The sequence below is a fragment of the Acanthochromis polyacanthus genome, chromosome 16, assembly GCF_021347895.1.
Source record: "Acanthochromis polyacanthus isolate Apoly-LR-REF ecotype Palm Island chromosome 16, KAUST_Apoly_ChrSc, whole genome shotgun sequence".
Lineage (NCBI taxonomy): Eukaryota > Metazoa > Chordata > Actinopteri > Pomacentridae > Acanthochromis > Acanthochromis polyacanthus.
The window spans coordinates 32,740,286-32,757,711 of NC_067128.1; the positions used below are offsets into that span (position 1 = coordinate 32,740,286).

The 17,426-nt window shown below is 40.5% G+C and overlaps 1 protein-coding gene across 1 annotated transcript; it reads right to left on the reverse strand.

Moving 5' to 3' along the window:
* Positions 1 to 1,272: 1,272 nt before the first annotated feature.
* Positions 1,273 to 16,918, reverse strand: LOC110952377 (transforming growth factor beta-3 proprotein-like). The gene is given in 8 exon segments (XM_051960625.1): positions 1,273 to 3,069; positions 3,072 to 3,180; positions 4,330 to 4,483; positions 4,866 to 5,031; positions 5,481 to 5,588; positions 5,808 to 5,937; positions 9,918 to 10,084; positions 16,092 to 16,918. Coding segments are annotated over 8 exon segments (1,227 nt in total). The 5' UTR covers positions 16,438 to 16,918; the 3' UTR covers positions 1,273 to 3,022.
* Positions 16,919 to 17,426: the final 508 nt, after the last annotated feature.

Below are 17,426 nucleotides of genomic sequence, written 5' to 3' on the forward strand. Positions count from 1 at the left end.
CTTGTTTTCATCCATTCATACAAATGGAAAAATGCAGAATATTAGATCTTATAACTTGCTGACTCCTGAATCTTTTTGGGTTGTGGACAAAACTAGTAAATGCAAGTCTTTAAAAAAAAAAGAGGGGGGGGGGGGGGGACAGGAATTTGATAAAAACGATACGAATAAATGGAAAAATGCAGAACATCAGATCAGATAATTGGTCAACTCTGACAATTTTTGTATAATTTGAATTAATTCTTTGCCAACTATTACATCAATTGCCTTCATTTTGATAGATAATTGGTTTGGGGAACTTTTAAAGTCTAAATTCTGTGTTTCCAGCTTCTTTACAGTTAGTATTTTCTGGTTTCTTTCCTTCTCTATGACAGTAAACTGAATTCCAGCTACTTAAATGTGAATTTTCTCTGATTTGTTTCTTCCTCTATGACAGTAAACTGAATCTTTTTGGGTTGTGGGCAAAACTAGTAAGTGCAAGTCTTGAAAAAAAAACAGGAATTTGATTGAAACGGTACCAAAAAAGAAGAAAAATACCGAATATAGGATCGGATAATTGGTCAGCACTGACAAATTTGATGTAATTTCAATCATTTCTTTGTCAGCTATTATATTAATTGCCTTCTATTTTGATGGATAAATTGTTTGGAGCATTTTTAAAGTCGAGTTTGCAGTTTGAATATTTGTGAGATATTTATGAAGTGTGGACATTAATAAGCTGTTACTACACTTATGTTGGCCCAGACGCTCTGCAGCTCTTCTCCAAGCAGCTCAGAGATTCCAGTGATGTTTTGATGAATTTAAAAGCTAAAAAGACAAAGCAAGGAGAATAAATACCTAGAGGGTAGTACCAACTGTAAAATACATCTCTGGGGATTTTCTGTCTGATTTATACTAAGCATTTTGTGAAAAATAAGAAAATGATGACTGCACATTAATATGCTCTGAAAATAAGAATAATTGCTCTTTGCCTGGGAAAGCTGTTAAGCAACAATCCCTGAGAAAGAGCACTTGAATTTATTACTCTGTTAGAAAAAAAAAGGCCTGCAGGAAACAGGTGGGGCTGGTGAGATTCAAGTAAGAAAAATTATGTTTGTGTGGAACTCAAACATTATGAGAAAACGGCATTTTAAATGGCATTTCAATATGGCGGTTAAGACCAGCGGATAAATTCATCATTTCCTAATTTGGGAGTTAAATGTTTTCACAGATCCGTTACGTTTGATTGTTTCGCGAGTGCAAGGAGGGATTCCTGTGGTTTAAAAAGGGCTCATACAGCTTTGCACGTTGTCTTTTTAATAACAATCAAGTCAGTCAAACAGTATTACTGACAAAATAGCATCATCTACAGTAAATGCCATCCGAATGCTAGATGACTCTTGACTGGGCGAGCGTCAAACAGTACAGGGATTCAGAATCGGTCTCCTGACTCGGAGAAAATGAGGTCTAACTGTACATCCAGCCACTGTCATGTTATGACTTTTTCCCCCTCCCTCTTCATTTTTTGTTCCATTAGGGCTTCACACTGTAAAAGAGCACCAAAACAAACAGAGACAGAGCAGAGGGAATGAAAGACTGCAGTGTTTTTTGGGAGCACCGGAGTCCCGACTGCACACGTGACTCCTTGTCAGCTGGCTGGACTGACGGACGACAGGTGATTTGATACTAGAGTAGTGTAATTAAGAAGGAGAAAAGCATTTTAAATTACATTTCCTGTTATTGCTGGAGAAAAGGGCTCTGATTTGACTTTCTGGGGTTTGTCACCTTTTAATACACAAGACTTTTTGTCAGACATATTTTGGATCACATACAACAGGTTAAACTAATTTGTACATGGACAAAAAAAAAAAAAGGCATTTTCTCTAAATCACAAGGAAACGTAGCAGTACCCATAGTTTAATACAAAATTGTTTCCATCACAGAGAATGGACATACATGTCGATTTTCATCCCAGTTAGTGAAACAATCACTATATGACAAGTTGCATAACAGACTAAATCTGCTGTTAATGTAAAAGAAATCTCATAAAAACCTGTTACGTAAGACTTGTTCTTTTCCAGTATATTCTTTGATGTACCAAAAATAATTTGAACCTGTTATGGATGAAAACTTCCAGTGAATGGCAGTGTACTCATGGCTAGTTTCCATCACAGTTCTTCCCTTCCATACAGGTCCCCTCTTCTTCTTCTTCTTCCATCCGTTCTAATAGATGCACCGAAAAAAAAAAGGCCATTGCTGCTGGCTGGCCAAAAAAAGAAAAGCTTGGCTCAACTTCTTTGTTCATTGACTTTCCATTGCAAATCCAACAGGCATTCTCTCTCAGCTCTCCTTTTCCCTGACCACAGCTATGGCTTTGGATACAGCAGCAAGTCTGTCCTTTCTCCTTTTGTGTTTGAAGATAATGCCCACTGTTTGAAGCAAAGGGAACTTAAGGCAAGTTCAAGGAAAAATCCAGCCTGAAGGGACTCTTTGACCATTCAGGAAAGATCTGTCTATTTGTGACGATTAACAAAATAATACCGAGGCTAGAAACAAGACAGCCGCACTACTGAGAACGTAGACACTATTTGCAGAAATAAACCACAAAATAAGTATTTTACAGCTGTTGAAAATGAAGCAGCTCCAGGTTGTTGTTTTTTCTTTTTGTCACAGATCTCTGCAATCTAGCCTGAAGACTATGTTGTCCACCTTCACAAATACAGATGGAACTATTTCAAGATCATTCCTTGATTGGACAGCTAAGTTTGGTTTGGGTGAGGTTTGGTTTGCGAGTCAAATTTAAACTACAAGTCATCCAAAACGGACTGGGTTGGAGGAAAAGTACAAAACAAGGGGAAAAAAAAGTTTTTGAGCAAATCTGCAATCCTTAAAAATGTGTCACCTCCAGAGTGGTGTTCAGATCTAAGCCATGAGGCCACAGGGTCAGTTTAAGTATTTGTCACAGCTACAAGTCCAAAAGTCATAGAGCATGGGTTCGGTCTGTACCTAGTAAAATCCTGCCATTCTACCTCGCCTTCATGTCTTCTCAGCTACACTTGCAAGACTTGACAATCATGTTGGAGAGCTGCTCCACTTTGGGGTTCGTCCAGAGTAGTAGAGTATAGTGAGAGGTTCCAGGTCTTGTGGGACACAGCAGGGGGAGGCGGATGCCTCTGGATTCAGAGTGTTGTACAGGCTCAGCAGCTGTTGAAAAACACACAGGAGAGGTTAAAACTCACTTTAAATTACAGTTGTGCTGTCAGCTGTATGATGGGTGCCTGATGAGAGATGACATCTTTGTAATTTGCTGGCTAGCTTAAATCAGTGTAATTGCTACACTCCGTGACAGTAAATGCTGGAAGATTAAGGTCTACAAAATGCTGTCTGCTTGTCCAAGTGTTTGCTGGACACAACTGCCTGTGACGCTTACACTGGTAATGTCAGCAAGTAGTTCAAGTGTGGGCTGAGTAACCAAAACAATACACTGAAAGAGGTTACAGTTTGACCTCCCTGGCAAAGTCAGGAATAAACTTCACAATAAATAGTATCGGAAGGATTATTTCTGTAGTACAATATGATTCCAAACAAACGCTTCTGAGTGAGGTGGGGGATTATCCAGACTAATATGGACATCATTTCTGAAAAGACATATTGTTCCTCTTGTTGTTCATGAGTGAGTGGAAAACAGACAGTGAGATGGACAGACGGATTGGTGCAGCATCCACAGTAATTTTAATTGTCCATTATCTCAGACCATCGTGGTGGAGAGGGAACTGAGCTGGAAGTTGAAGCGCTTCATTTACTAGCCGGCCTTCAGTCCAGCCATCTGGCTAGGATGCCTTCTGGACACCTTTCGGGGTTTTCTGGGCACATCCAACTAAGAGGAGACCCCTGCATAGACCCAGAACTCGCTGGAAGGATTACATATCTCATCTGGCCTAGGAATGCCTTCGAATTCCCCAAGAAAAACTGGAAAATGTTGCTGAGGAGAAGGACATGGATGGATGGATGTGGCTCTTGTGTGTTATTTAGATCAGAGTGGGCTTACTCTCAGCTCTGATCATGTGGTGCATCCTAAGTGTGTGCACTGTACCTGTGTTTTTCTGGTCTTTCTCTGGGTTTTGGTTTGGATTTGGTTTAAATCCACCTATCCCTGAGCATATTCAGGATCCAGTCTTCCCCTTGTAATTATTTTATGCATGTCATGTTCTGTGGATCTGGTGCCAAAACCAAAGGCCAACATTTTGGTCCTTCAATTTACCCCAAGAGGCAAATGGCAAAATATGTTCTTGCTCTGTTGCAATTTTCATTGCGCAAACTTCTCACAAGCTTTCCCTGCGAGGTGCTTCTTACCGAGCTGTGCGTTGTGTCTGAGCTCCTCAGATAAGGGCAGGGCCCGGAGCAGTAGTTGGCATCGTAACCACTGGGCTCATGGATCCACTTCCAGTCCAGATCACGTCGGAAATCAATGTGGAGCCGGCGAACACAGCAGCTCTCCTCCGTGTTTCTGTGACGAGGATGCACAACAATAGTTAGTTTGAAATGTTAATGGTATACTTGAAGGGTTTGGAAGCAGAATGGTCTAGCCCATTTTCTGTAGTTTTTGAGAAAAACGGGTTCAAAGTTTTGTATTTTCAAGAATGGTTTAACATTCAAAGCGCCACTATAACACTATATTTGGGTTGTGCGATAGACCACTTTGCCACTAAAATGTAGACCATAAAATGTTACATAAAGGATAGAAAACTCAGTTTGAATTTTTTGTGGGTTCGACTATTCTGTCTCCAACCCCTCACTTATAGTCTCTTCACATTTAACATGTTCTTGGTCACATATACTGCGTACAGATATACAAGTACTTTTCTGCTATTCATTAGTTTATCCCTTACGAGAAACAGTAGTTTGTGTCCAGCGCTCTCTTGCGTCGGCGGGTGGACTGAGTGTCCAGGCGGTGGGGAGGGATCATCATGAGGATGAGATGAGGCAGATACTGTTCCTTCTTCTTCTTTAGGTGATCCAGATCCAAGCGACTGTGATCATCATCACCATCAACACCTTAATATGGACACGATGAAGGTGCACTTTAACCCACTATTACCTATTACAGCACTTTCCTGTCTGAGTTTCCATCCATCTACACATTCAGCATTCAGTTTACCAAACTGTGTATTTATATACATATTTGTGTTTTCATTACAAGTATATTCTTAGCATTTTTGAATAAAAGATCCTGTAATATTATTGAATGCAGTATCAGTCAGTTCAATATAAGACAAACAAAAGTCAGTCTAATTTAACTATTTCAGGCCAAACCAGAGTAAAAGTATATTTGCTAGTATGGTTGAACAGCCATAGACCATATGAAGATACAGTGATACAATTTAAACTAAAAGGGGGAATGGTAAGATGATAATAAAGATGGCAAGAATGCATTCATAAACATTAGATCTGCAGACAACTAACTGGTCTGATCAGTTATGTGACAAAGTGTTGTTGAAGCCCACCTCTAAACTTCACCTCCAGCACCTCGTTTTCATTGTCAATGATGTCACCGTTTGGATTGAAGGTGTGGCAGGGACAGTGCACACTGATTTCCAAACCCAGATTAGATCCTAATGGGACACAATTACGGAAAGAAGGATTGTCAAAAATTCTTGTGTCAACTTGTAATAGAAGTGCAACTTTCTGAATTCAATGATCATTTGGATTAATGACAGCTTGTGGAAATGAGCTCTCATTAATTCTAAATGACCATCCTTTATCATTAGGCCTAATGACAGCTTGGGGAAACAACTCCTGATTGTTATGAAATGAGATGACCTCAGCCTCACCTCTGTTCATCAGCCACTCCCGCACTGTTTCAGTCACATCGAAGGAGACCCATTCTGGAGTACCTTTGGTCAGCACATTCTTGGCTCCGATGTAGCGTTGTTTCCTAATGTGCTCATTTGGCCTGACAATCTGCAAAGCAAAAAATAAAGGGTTGCTATGAAAGGTTTGCTCTTAATGCTAAAACAACTCAAACAAGATTAAGTAGAACAGAGCAGCCACCGGACAAGAGTCCTGGTTCAAGTTATTTGTCAAACTCATGTCTTGTTCTACTGATTGTGCAAGATGCAGATGGTAAAAGAAAAAGATGAATGGAATTGTATTATATACCCAATAAGGAGATGGAAACAACACTATGAATGAGGTTTTACTTAGGTACAGTGGTGCTTTGAGCTAAATGCTATACCACACCATTACACAACCAGCTGCAGCCTGAACCGTTGATACAAGGCAGGATGGATCCATGTTTTCATGTTGTTTACGCCAAATTCTGATCATCTGAATGTTGCAGCTGAAATGGAGCCTCATCAGACCAGGCAATGTTTTTTTAATCTTCTGTTGTCCAGTTTTGGTGAACCTGTGTCTATTGTATCCTCAGTTTCCTGTTCTTAGCTGACAGCAGTGACACCCGGTGTGTTCTTCTGCTGCTGTAGTCCATCTTCTTCAAGGTTGGACGTGTTGTGTGTTCAGAGATGGTATTCTGCATTCCTTGGTTGTAACCAGTGCTTATTTGAGTTCCTGTTGTCTTTCTATCATCTCCAACCAGTCTGCCCATTCTCCTCTGACCTCTCACATCAACAGGGCATTTTGGTCCACACAGCTGCTGTTCACTGGATATTTTCTCTTTTTGGGACCATTCTCTGTAAACCCTAGAGATGGTTGTGTGTGAAAATCCCAGTAGATCAGCAGTTTGTGAAACACTCAGACCAGCCCATCAATCACCAACAACCATGCCACTTTCAAAGTCACTTAAGTCCCCTTTCTTCTCCATTCTGATGCTCGGTTTGAACTTCCGCTAGCTGTCTTGACCAGTCCACATGCCTAAATGCATTGAGTTGCAGCCATGAGATTGGCTGATTTGCTATTGGTGTTAACAAGCAACTGAACAGGGGTACCTAATAAAGTGGCTGGTGAGTGTATATAACCTTTACATTTCAATTTCCCATTTTTGAATAGCATTATTGTCAGCATCCAAGTCTTAATTATAGCTGGGAAAGTAAATTTTTTCTGAAAGCTCTTATGCATCCAGGTTGGCACTTGAAAGCCTGCAAGTGTTGACAAGAGCAAGCAAACATGGATTTCTTACATCAGCCAAAGTAATATTCTGAAATGTTTTAAATATTATGCTATAGTGAACAAGCACAGTACTGTTAATCCTCATACTTCTAATTCTGCAGTAAAACAAATGCTACTCAGTGCTTTTGTACTCATATTTCCATTTTATTTTCCTTATGCTTATTATTTAAAACAGCCCGTACACCCTGTAAAGAATGAGAAGCAGCAGCACACGAAGATTGGTCACTGCCATCTTGAGTTGTAAACAGTGGAATCATTCCCAGTACAATTTAAGTTTCTCCCTCATGGTGTGAAAATGGAGTGCTAACACGCTAAAAGTGCCAATGCTAACACGCTGAACATGAGCAGCTATAATGTTTATCATAGTCACCGCCACACTAATGTTTGCTAACAGACACAAGGCAGAACTGAGGCTAATTTAAAATGAATTAAGTTATTACTTATGCAAATCGGAGGATCACCGAAGCTTTTAGAGTTAACAAAAAAGCAAAAAAAAAAATGTCCCAATGCTGATGGCACTACAGGAGACACAGGGATTGACTAAAGTGGTGGCTTGATGGACCTTCAGGCCAACATCACAGCACAACACATGTGGTGTATGATAGAACAACAACAGATGGTTTTCCTTCTTTGAACCTATTAGACCTCCTCAGCACGTCATGTACATATTGAGCTTTCATATTACACCCACCTGAAACTACAACAATAGACCAGTTAGCTAAAGTTACTAAAACACACCTGAACTCGTGCAAAGCTGGGAAATATGTTTTTTTTTTCTCCCCATTTTTAGATTTTGGCCTATACGTGGCAGAGGACTACATACATGTGCATTAACCTGGAGACATGTTTCGTTCAACTGATGCATGTATGTCTTGAGTTCTGTCTTCTTTCAGCACTTTCTCCTCTACTTACATTGTCTCTTTAGCTTACTCGCTGCTCTTCTTCCTCCACCAGCTAACTAGTGGATGAATTTGTCTATATGTACGTGTTTCTTTGACCATGTAGGGCATGTGTTGTTCTATTGAAGCTTGTTTGTTGCCAACACCTGGCTGCTGTTCGAAAGAAATTTGCTATGAAGACGGGGTAGAACTGCAACTGGATTAACCCCTTTCACATTAAATTACTATTTTTTATTCATTTTATTCTTTCACATGACAAAAATATGTAGTGCAATCAAGCCTTCACAGATGTTGGTTCAATTTTAGCCTTTTCTTCTTGTGTTCAGTGGGAACATTCTGAGGAAGTAGATTCCAGGTGTAGATGATTAGGTGGCGGATGCTATTTCCCTTTTAAACAGACCAAAATGACTAAAATGAATGACCTTGTTAACCCGCCATCTCCCCTGGTGTGTGCTTGGGTCATCACTCTTTTAAAACTCTTCTATTTAATAAGGCTATCTTAATATTTTTTCAGTTTGTTTAATCCAAGTTAGACAGCCTCCCTAAGGTAAGTTTTTTTTTTACATCTGATAAGTTTCCCACCATAACTTCCGGCTAAGTTAGTTTAATATGTTTTCATGGTCAAATCTGTGGTACCAGCAGACCAGAATTACTGGTATTAGTTCTGGCTTTGCTAACAATGCTAAGCAAGTAGTGAGAAAAGAAAGAGTTTTTTCGAGCGAACAGCAATACTGAGTTCTGCCACATGAAGCTGCTAAAGCGTCTCAGCTCTGCCACAGGTGGACATTTTAGATTGTTTCACTCTTTACTTAATAACCACAGTAAAATGTTAAGATTCTTAGAGAAAACACTTTTTTTTTTTGTTGCTGAAATGAACTCAGCTGTTTGACTGGTTGATCGCTCCTTCATGCCGTTAGCTTATCCTGAAATTGTGACACATTATTACAACTTATAATGATCGAGACACTGTTTTGACTACCATAGAGACAGTCAAAGTGTATGTTTGTCTGTCGTGTATCCAGCATCGACAGTAAAACAATGCTCAGGTATGCATTGTATATGTTTGGACAAAAACAAAAAGGTATATCTGCTTGCAGTGAAAATGTTTTGCTTTGGTAGAATGACAGCACCTGCCTCTTGCTGCTGCTCTACACAACACTGACCTAAAGATTAAGCTCTTCTACAAATGCAGACTTATTAGCTGCCAACCAATCAAACTTCTATGTTCTAGGCTTAGTGGTGTATTTGGCACACATGCTGGTGTTGATTAAATTATGTTATGTTGATTTATTGGTCAGGTTTCTCTGTTAATATAGTTAATATTGGCAGTTGTGTTTGTAAGATAATGTCCTTTGGTTTTTTTATGATATGAAATGATAAAAAAGCCAGATTCTCTTTGCTTTGTGGATTTTCTCTTATTGTTTTCATTGACTTATTTTATGCCTATTGGATCCTTACAGCATCATTATTGAGCTGCTCATGTTTACTGCAGCTTGTGTACAGCATTATTTTAATACTCTGCAGACCAGAGTCGCTTTTTGAAGCGTAATAAAGTTTGCATGTTGTTTTTAAGACCAAAAGGGCAAAATTCTTTTCTACATAACCACAAATTTGGACCATATTAGATGATTTAGATGGTGCCGGCTACCAGTGCTGCAAAAACAGTATCCTCATCCTGGTTCTGCAAACCTTCCACATGGTCTGGCTCATGTTGTAATTGCCTGTTTGTGTCAATAAGGGCCTGAAATAATGTGGTGGAAAACAACGTTTTTTTGGAGATGAGACCTTGATAGACCGCAATTGTAGTCGTACTATTTTTTCCAAGATCCAAGAAAAACAGCATTCTGCTTCTTGTTGCCTTGACTTCGACCTTTGCCTTTGTTCAGGGGTAGAAGGACAAGGAAACTGTACCTTTACGCACCTGTAGAGCTCAATCCGCTGTTCGTTCCTCTTGGCAGTAGAGTTTGGAACCCTCAGAGCTCGAAACTCTGCTCTGAAGAGGTTGGTCGAGTTCCTTTCCATGGCGGACACGTTGAAGCGGAAAACCTTAGAGGTGATTCCTTTTGGGCAGTAAACCAGATCGTCTGGAGCAAAGAGAATAGAACGAAGGTTTGGTGAGAGAAAGGGTTTAGGAGTTTCCATTTTCACAGCAGACATTTGATTTGAGCTTCCCATTAAGCCGTCGGTGTGACAGCGAGCCAACACAGACAATAACTGGACCCTGAAATGAAGCAGACGAATGGAATCAGACGTCAACTCTTTGTAATTAAGTCTGCGTTCTCAGACTTTTGGAAACTTGTGTTGCGAAAAGGGCCTATGAGGATGACTGTTTGTGTCGGAATCGTGTACAGCAACTTCATTTTAATTCCACAAACAATTAGTCCAGCATCTCTTAATGGCTACTTGTTTAGTTTGTTAACATTTCAGAAAATAATGAAAAATCCTGTTTAGGATGTGTACAAATTTCTGAAAAGCCAATATGTTTCGTAAAATCAGTCATTTTTGGCTGACAACACTCAAAAACCTGTAGAAACTTTAACACTTTTACTTGGAAAATACAACCATTGGAACAACACAGTGGTGCAGTGGTTAACAATGTCACCTCAAGGTCTGAACCTGCTTTGAGGTTGCATGTTCTTGCTGTACTTATGTGGGTTTCTTCAGGTGCTGTGACTTCCTCCCACAGTCCAAAGACATACAAGGCAGGTGAATTGATTGAATTGATTCTAAATTTTAAAGTTTAGGTTTAGTGAATCATTATCTTAGTCCTGTGATGGACTTGCAACCAATCTAGGATGTACTTTACCCTCGGGTCAGCTGGGAAGCCCACTTTCTAACCTTTACAGGATAAACACTGCAGTTGATGGATGGATGCTTTGAAAATGACTATAATAGAGAGATTATCATAGATATATGATACCTATATTCAACAATTTAATGATGATGAAAATAAAAATGAAAAATAATTTTCTGTCCATCAGGTGACCAGCGTGTCAAATGATCATTTCAACTTTAATCAGTTGTAGTTGCTGACTTCAGCCTCAGTTACTGAAGGAGGAGCAGGTTGGGCTAAGTGTCACAGTTGAAGGGGTTAGAAGCAGAATGGTCTAACCCACAAAAAGCCCTAACTGAGATTTATATAATTCTGTAATATTTTATAGTCTAGATTTTAGTGGCAAAGTGGTCTAATCCACAACCTAAATATAATGTTACAGTGGCGTTTTCAATGTTAGACCATTCTTGGAAACACACAACTTTGACCACTTTTTCTCACAAACTAACCCAAAGTGAGTTAGACTTTGGGTTAGAGTAGTCTAACTCAAAGTGGGTTAGACCACTCTGCTTCCAAACTCTCAAGTTGTGCTCCAGTGAGGTAAAGTCATCCATTAAATGATATCCCAACCTGAGCCAGCACAAATGTAACTATATCAGGCTCTAGACTGCAATGGAATCTGTATTTCTCTTTCTTTTTACGTTTATCATATGCCAAATGAAACCCTGTTTTTACTGAAATGTTCAGTGTCTATCTAAATATCTATATACTAGAAGACTTGTCAACCTGTTCACACCTAAAGTTTGATCTCAGTCTTACTGACTCTTGGAGTAGCTGGTGTTAAGTTTACCAGCCCACAGTGAATGATGAGTGTTGTTGCCAGCCTTATCAAGAGTCCTCTGTGTTCCTCCAACACGTTTTGTCTATATTTGGTGCAAGTGAAAATGTTGTAATTGAAAGAGCAATATTATTGAGCTAAGCATGACTTCAGCTCTGTGGTATCTGCGTATCAAAAACCCTTGCTATCCTCAGTCCCACTGACAACTTTTTGGACCTGAACTCCTTCTGACCATGATGACTTCTCCACAGCCCAACCTCAGTCATTGACATATGCCAGATTCTGTATGCGTACCATGCTATAAAAGGAAATCTTTCCGATATTATCGAGTCTTCCAGCAGCTCTCTGCTTCATTTGCGCCAGTCTATGACTTGTGGTAGTTCGCAGAGTTGCCTCAGATCCACCAAAGATCAACAGTTTACCTTCAAAACCCGTCAAAGGGCAAATATATGTTTGCCCACATTAACCGAGGTAAGGAGAGTGATGTCACTGGCTCAGAGTCAAAGCAGTTCTCTCATCCTGAGGCAACACCTGGGGGTGGTGGTGGGTTTTTGCCACTGGCGTCATTCACAGCCTACCGTTTCTACCTGATTTTAAAGGACTTACTTTGATATTTCATAGAATATACTATAGTTTGGTGAGAACAATGAACAGTCGCTCATATGTTTGAGGGAAATGACAGACTGATTCCCAGGAGAGACACCTAAAAAAAAGAAGACTTAGGATAAATCTACACATTTTTGATGAATGAAAGAATGTGTCTTCTAAAGAATAATCAAGGTTAAGTAGCAAAGCCATCTACAGCATTAATTAAAGCAGAAGCAAAACAGGACATCTGCTGAGGCAGAACATGTGGGCTGATAGTTAATGGATATATTAACAGAGCTGGATACAGCATCACCCATTTAGTTTCACTGCCTTCCAGTAGGCCATTTGCATTTCATTTTGCAAGTTAACTCAGGGATTTAACTTTGCAAATCAGCAGATGATTGTTTCCAGGCTGCAGCAAGCAGATGGTAACCTTGTCCTTTCATAACCTCACTGCCTTTATTTTAACCAAAACCATGAATTTTGCCTAAACTGAACTTAGTTATATTTGAGGGTTTTAGAAGCAGAGTGGTGTATCCCACGGAAAATCAAAACTGAATTTTATACAATTTCTGTAATATTTAATGATCTAGATTTTAGTGTCGAAGTGGTCTTACCCACAACCCAAACATAGTGGCGCTTCCAGTGTTAGACCATTGTTGAAAACACTAAACTTTGAAAGTGGGTCGACCACTCTGCTTCCAAACCCTTCATTTGGGCCTGAACCTAACCAAACCTTAACTGTACCATTGTCCCCTTGTTAAAGAAATGCAACTTTTCAACAGGGTTTTGTAACATTTTTGAATGCGAATGATTTCCTGTTGGTAGGGGAATCAGATCAGAAAACAGTACCATGTGTTGTTCTGGATCACATTATATATTTTGTTCTTCAATTAGAAGATCTTGGGACAAATTTGACAGATTTCTGGATCAAAAATGTGCAGGGACTTTGAATCAGTTTGACAGAATCAGTACATCATTAGTATGCGATGAGGTTTTTGTCCTTTCCATTACTTCAGCTGTAATGAAAGTACCATCAGATAAAATGTGAGAATACACCTGATGTTGGAAACTGTTAAATGGGGCTACGGCAGAGTTGAGCTTTGTACTCCCACCAACTTAGGAAACACTCAAATATGATTTAAGGTTTGACTGGAAAAATTAAAATCCCTAAAAACCCGTGTTTGCGCGTCAGAATTGCAGATTTGTTTGTTTTTTCCTCTTGAAAATAATTAGTTCTTGCTTTAAAATGGTTTAAGTGTAACTCTGTGCAGCTGCTTCTTCCAGAATGTGCACATCTTTGTCCACCGTGTGCTGCAGCTCGAGCACACCAGCTCACCAACCGCTCAAACACTGTCAAATTACTTTACATTACACGGTAAATGGCAAGTTGTGATGCTGGAGTAACTCAGCCAGGAACTGATTCTGGAGAGAAATAATGACACGGAGTTGACAGGATTGGTTCCTGAAGTTTGTTAAAGCTTGAAAGTCTGAATCTGTGTTAAATAGAGGTGGAAATGTTCAGCCATGGTGTTGACTGCTTATTCTGCTCAAGATGTGTCTTCCAGGAAATTATATGGACATAGGTTAGAAGGACAAACATCCATCCATCCATTGTCTATATACCGCTTAATTCTCATTAGGGTTGGGGGGGGGGGGCGCTAGACCTCACCAAGCTGACTTAGTGTGAAGGCAGGGGACACCAGGGCTACATATACAGACAAACAGTCACACTCACCTTCACACTTCTGGACAATTGAGTTACCTATTAACCTCAGCATGTTTTTGGACTGTGGGAGGAACCTGGAGAAAACCCACACATGCACAGGGAGAACATGCAAACTCCATGCAGAAAGATCCTAGGAAGGCCGGGATGCAAACCGGGGATCTTCTATCTGCAAGGCGAAAGTGCTAACCACCCACCCACTGTGCAGCCCAGGACAAACATGATAAGGTTTAAAAAGTAAATAAAAAATTGAGCATTATGTCCATAATTTATCGTGTTAATCTACTGGCAGGTTGTGTCTGTTTTTATTTCATTTTCACTGTTCTAATTGTCCTTGCCCCACTTGAATAAATATTCAGCCCCTTGAATCACAAACTCGGTCATCGTGCCTGCTCCTGCATATGAAAATCACATTAACCGGTTTCAGTGTGGAGGCTCAATGTAAGCATGCTTTGACAACATGCATATTCCCAAGTATGAGATCACACTGGACGCACTAAAGCACCCTCTGCCATGCCAATACCACAGTTTTAGTCCTGACAAAGTCAAAACGAAAGTTCTGCTCGACATTTTAAGTACCTAAGTAATAGTAGTGCTGACTGGGGCTGCTGCTGTGTCAGTCCAGCTCTTACACTGTTATTTGTCATTGCCATTTAGTTTTTCAGGCTAATTATATGAGATTGCACTAAAGGAAACAATGGTTCTATGAGAAAATAAAGTGCATGCGTGTAAATCTGCCACACATTTTTGTACCTTCAGCCCATCTGTGGTTGTGAATTCGGCATTTCAAAGCACCTACTGCCCGTGTCAAAACTGTTTAGTGAGATTCGAAACAGAACATTGCTGAGGGAAAATGGGTCTTTTGAGAAACACCTGTTGATTTCAAAGGGACTGTGATGCAATGGTCTTGGCTTTGCTCTAGACCATGAGGCCCTCTCCGGTTTTCACTCACGCACAGCATTTTATCCCATTCTGCTTCCTCAGTGATCTGGGCTCAGTCGGACCACATGCTGCTCGAGTCTCCTCCAAGTACTGACACATGTCGCTCCTAGCACCCTTTCTCTAATCCTGCTGCTAATTCTACAAAGAAATTAGTTAAAAGAGCCCTTAAATCAGCTTATTAGTTTGGCAGAAATGTCAAACAAAAAAAACCTAAACTAAGCAGGGAAATGTTACCTGGTGTTACTTTCTGGTGGTAAAATGATGACACAGTGGAGTCATTCAGGTTTAAGGCTCAGTTTCACACTCAATTTAGCAACTGCACTGAGTGATCTCATTCTCCTGGGCCACCCGTGGGGTCGCTTTAAGCTCCATCTAAACAATGTGTCTGTGTATGTGAGGGCTTCACGGGACCCCACTCCCACTCCACACTGTCTGTGCAGACGGATTCCACCTATCCAGACGAATAGGGAGGTCCTTCCATCATCTAATTTTTCCTGTCCACCTCTGTTAACTTTTCCTACTCCTTCTCCTAAAGGCATCCCCATCCGCCTGGGCAGATGTCCCTCTCATTTGGACCTGACTGGAAAGGAAATGGGAACATCTGGGAAGAGGGACATGATCCATAGAGGAAAAAAAAACATGAGGAAGAAGAGTGGGGTCAGGAGCAGGAGGAGGAGAATGACTTTCCTGGAACACAGGTTCAGACTTGAAACAGGTTGGCGAGCACTACAGAAAGAGAGTGCATCCTCCAAGTGCACTGTAAGGTCACCGTTCAGTTTGACCAAAACCAAAGTGCTCCAACACATTAAAATGAGATAGAATTTAGGAAGAGAAACCTCCTTTATTAACAGAAATGTCTTTTCCTTATTCTTTATTTGATTTGACACTGACAAAAGACTTCCTAGGTGAAGTAGAGGACGGTTTATGTCTGAATAAATACTAAAAATGAAAAATATTTGCATCTTTAAGGACTCTGGATTTGGGATGCAAAGGGAAACAGATTTATTTTATCATTTTTAACAGATCAAACTGAGAGTAGCTAGACATGTCACTGATCTTTATCAATAGCATAACATAGCTGTCCTTTTGAGAATGATGCGTAATGACCGGCACGTGCTTCAGGCACAATTGATGCGTAATTACGCACTGTGGACACGTTTGTTTTCTGGCACGGAAACGACAAAGAAAGATAAGCTTGACGGCCTTAAAAAGTGTAATACTCACTGCTCTCTGAGGGTCCGTACACCATGTTGAATTTGTATATCTCTTTGGCATAGTACTCTGTCTCTGTGTTGTCCTGACCGCAACTCTGCTGCCGGTCCCTCCCCAGCTCCTCCAGTAGCTCCTTGGTGCTGTTATACAACGCTTGGATCTGATAAGGAATTTTACTGGGTCCCTGGGAGTGCGGTGGACTCGTGAGCCGGAGTTTGCTCAGGATCTGACCTCGTATCGCCTCGACCCTCTTCCTTTTCACATGGTCGATATCCACGGTGGCACAAGTTGACAGGGATGAGCTCAAAGTTGCGCAGTTGAGGAGGAGGACAAACAGTAAAACCTTACCCAAATGCATCTCTGCATTTGGTTTTCAAAAAAATGCGCAGATTCACAGCGGATTTACTGCCAAGGTCAGTGTCAGAGCAGCCTTCAGATCAAACTGACAAACCCCGCTGGTGTTTCTTTGAACTTTCCTTGGCAATTAATGATGACCAACTCCTCGCTTAATTCGCTTTCTCGTTACGGTCCCTTTAGTTATCAGCAGGAATCCAACTTTGTGTTCTCCCATTAGATTTTAAGTCAACTCAAAGTCCCACAACTTTCCGGCATATATAAAATTTATCCGGCACAAATATCTCTGTAGGAGCAAACAGACTTTTCTTTTGCATACTTGTGCGCAATCCAGCGGATTCAAAGCATTCCCACGGCTCGGCGCATCTCTCCTCCTTTCTGTCTCATTAAAATCTAGAGAGTCTTTATTCTCTCTGAGGAGGCAGACCGCAGGCTGTCACGTTAACGAGGTATATGCGACTTTTGAGCGGTCGGTACGGCCACATAGGAGTTTTATATCCAGTCCTTTCTGACGTTTGATGGAGGAGGGACCGCAGGAGTGCCCGAATCATAACAGGACTCAGTGCGCCAAGACGCACCAGTCATCGGCTCTGACATAATAATCATGTTTATTAAAAAAAGAAAAAAGAAAAGAAAAAGCCAGCTGTTTCATTTTGTGACCATGTCAGTCATACAGTTTGGGTGTTTTACTTTTATTCCGCTGGAAAGTTTTAATTGTTTTGTTGTTTATTTCTTTGGTGGGGCTGTTTAAAGTGGAGTTCAGATTTGGTTTTGTGGTCTTTGTGGTGTTTATGAAGTAATATTTTTTATTTTACATCTTACAGAGGTCTCAGTTGATGTGTTTTCTGACTCTGCTGTAGGTGTGTTAATACACCCTCCAGTGGCCACTTGTGGCTTTTGCAGCTCCAACAGCATCAAAGTTAAAGAAAACTCTAAATTTCTCCATCAAGTTAACACATATTTGATTTAAACTAAATATTGCTGACAAGAAAA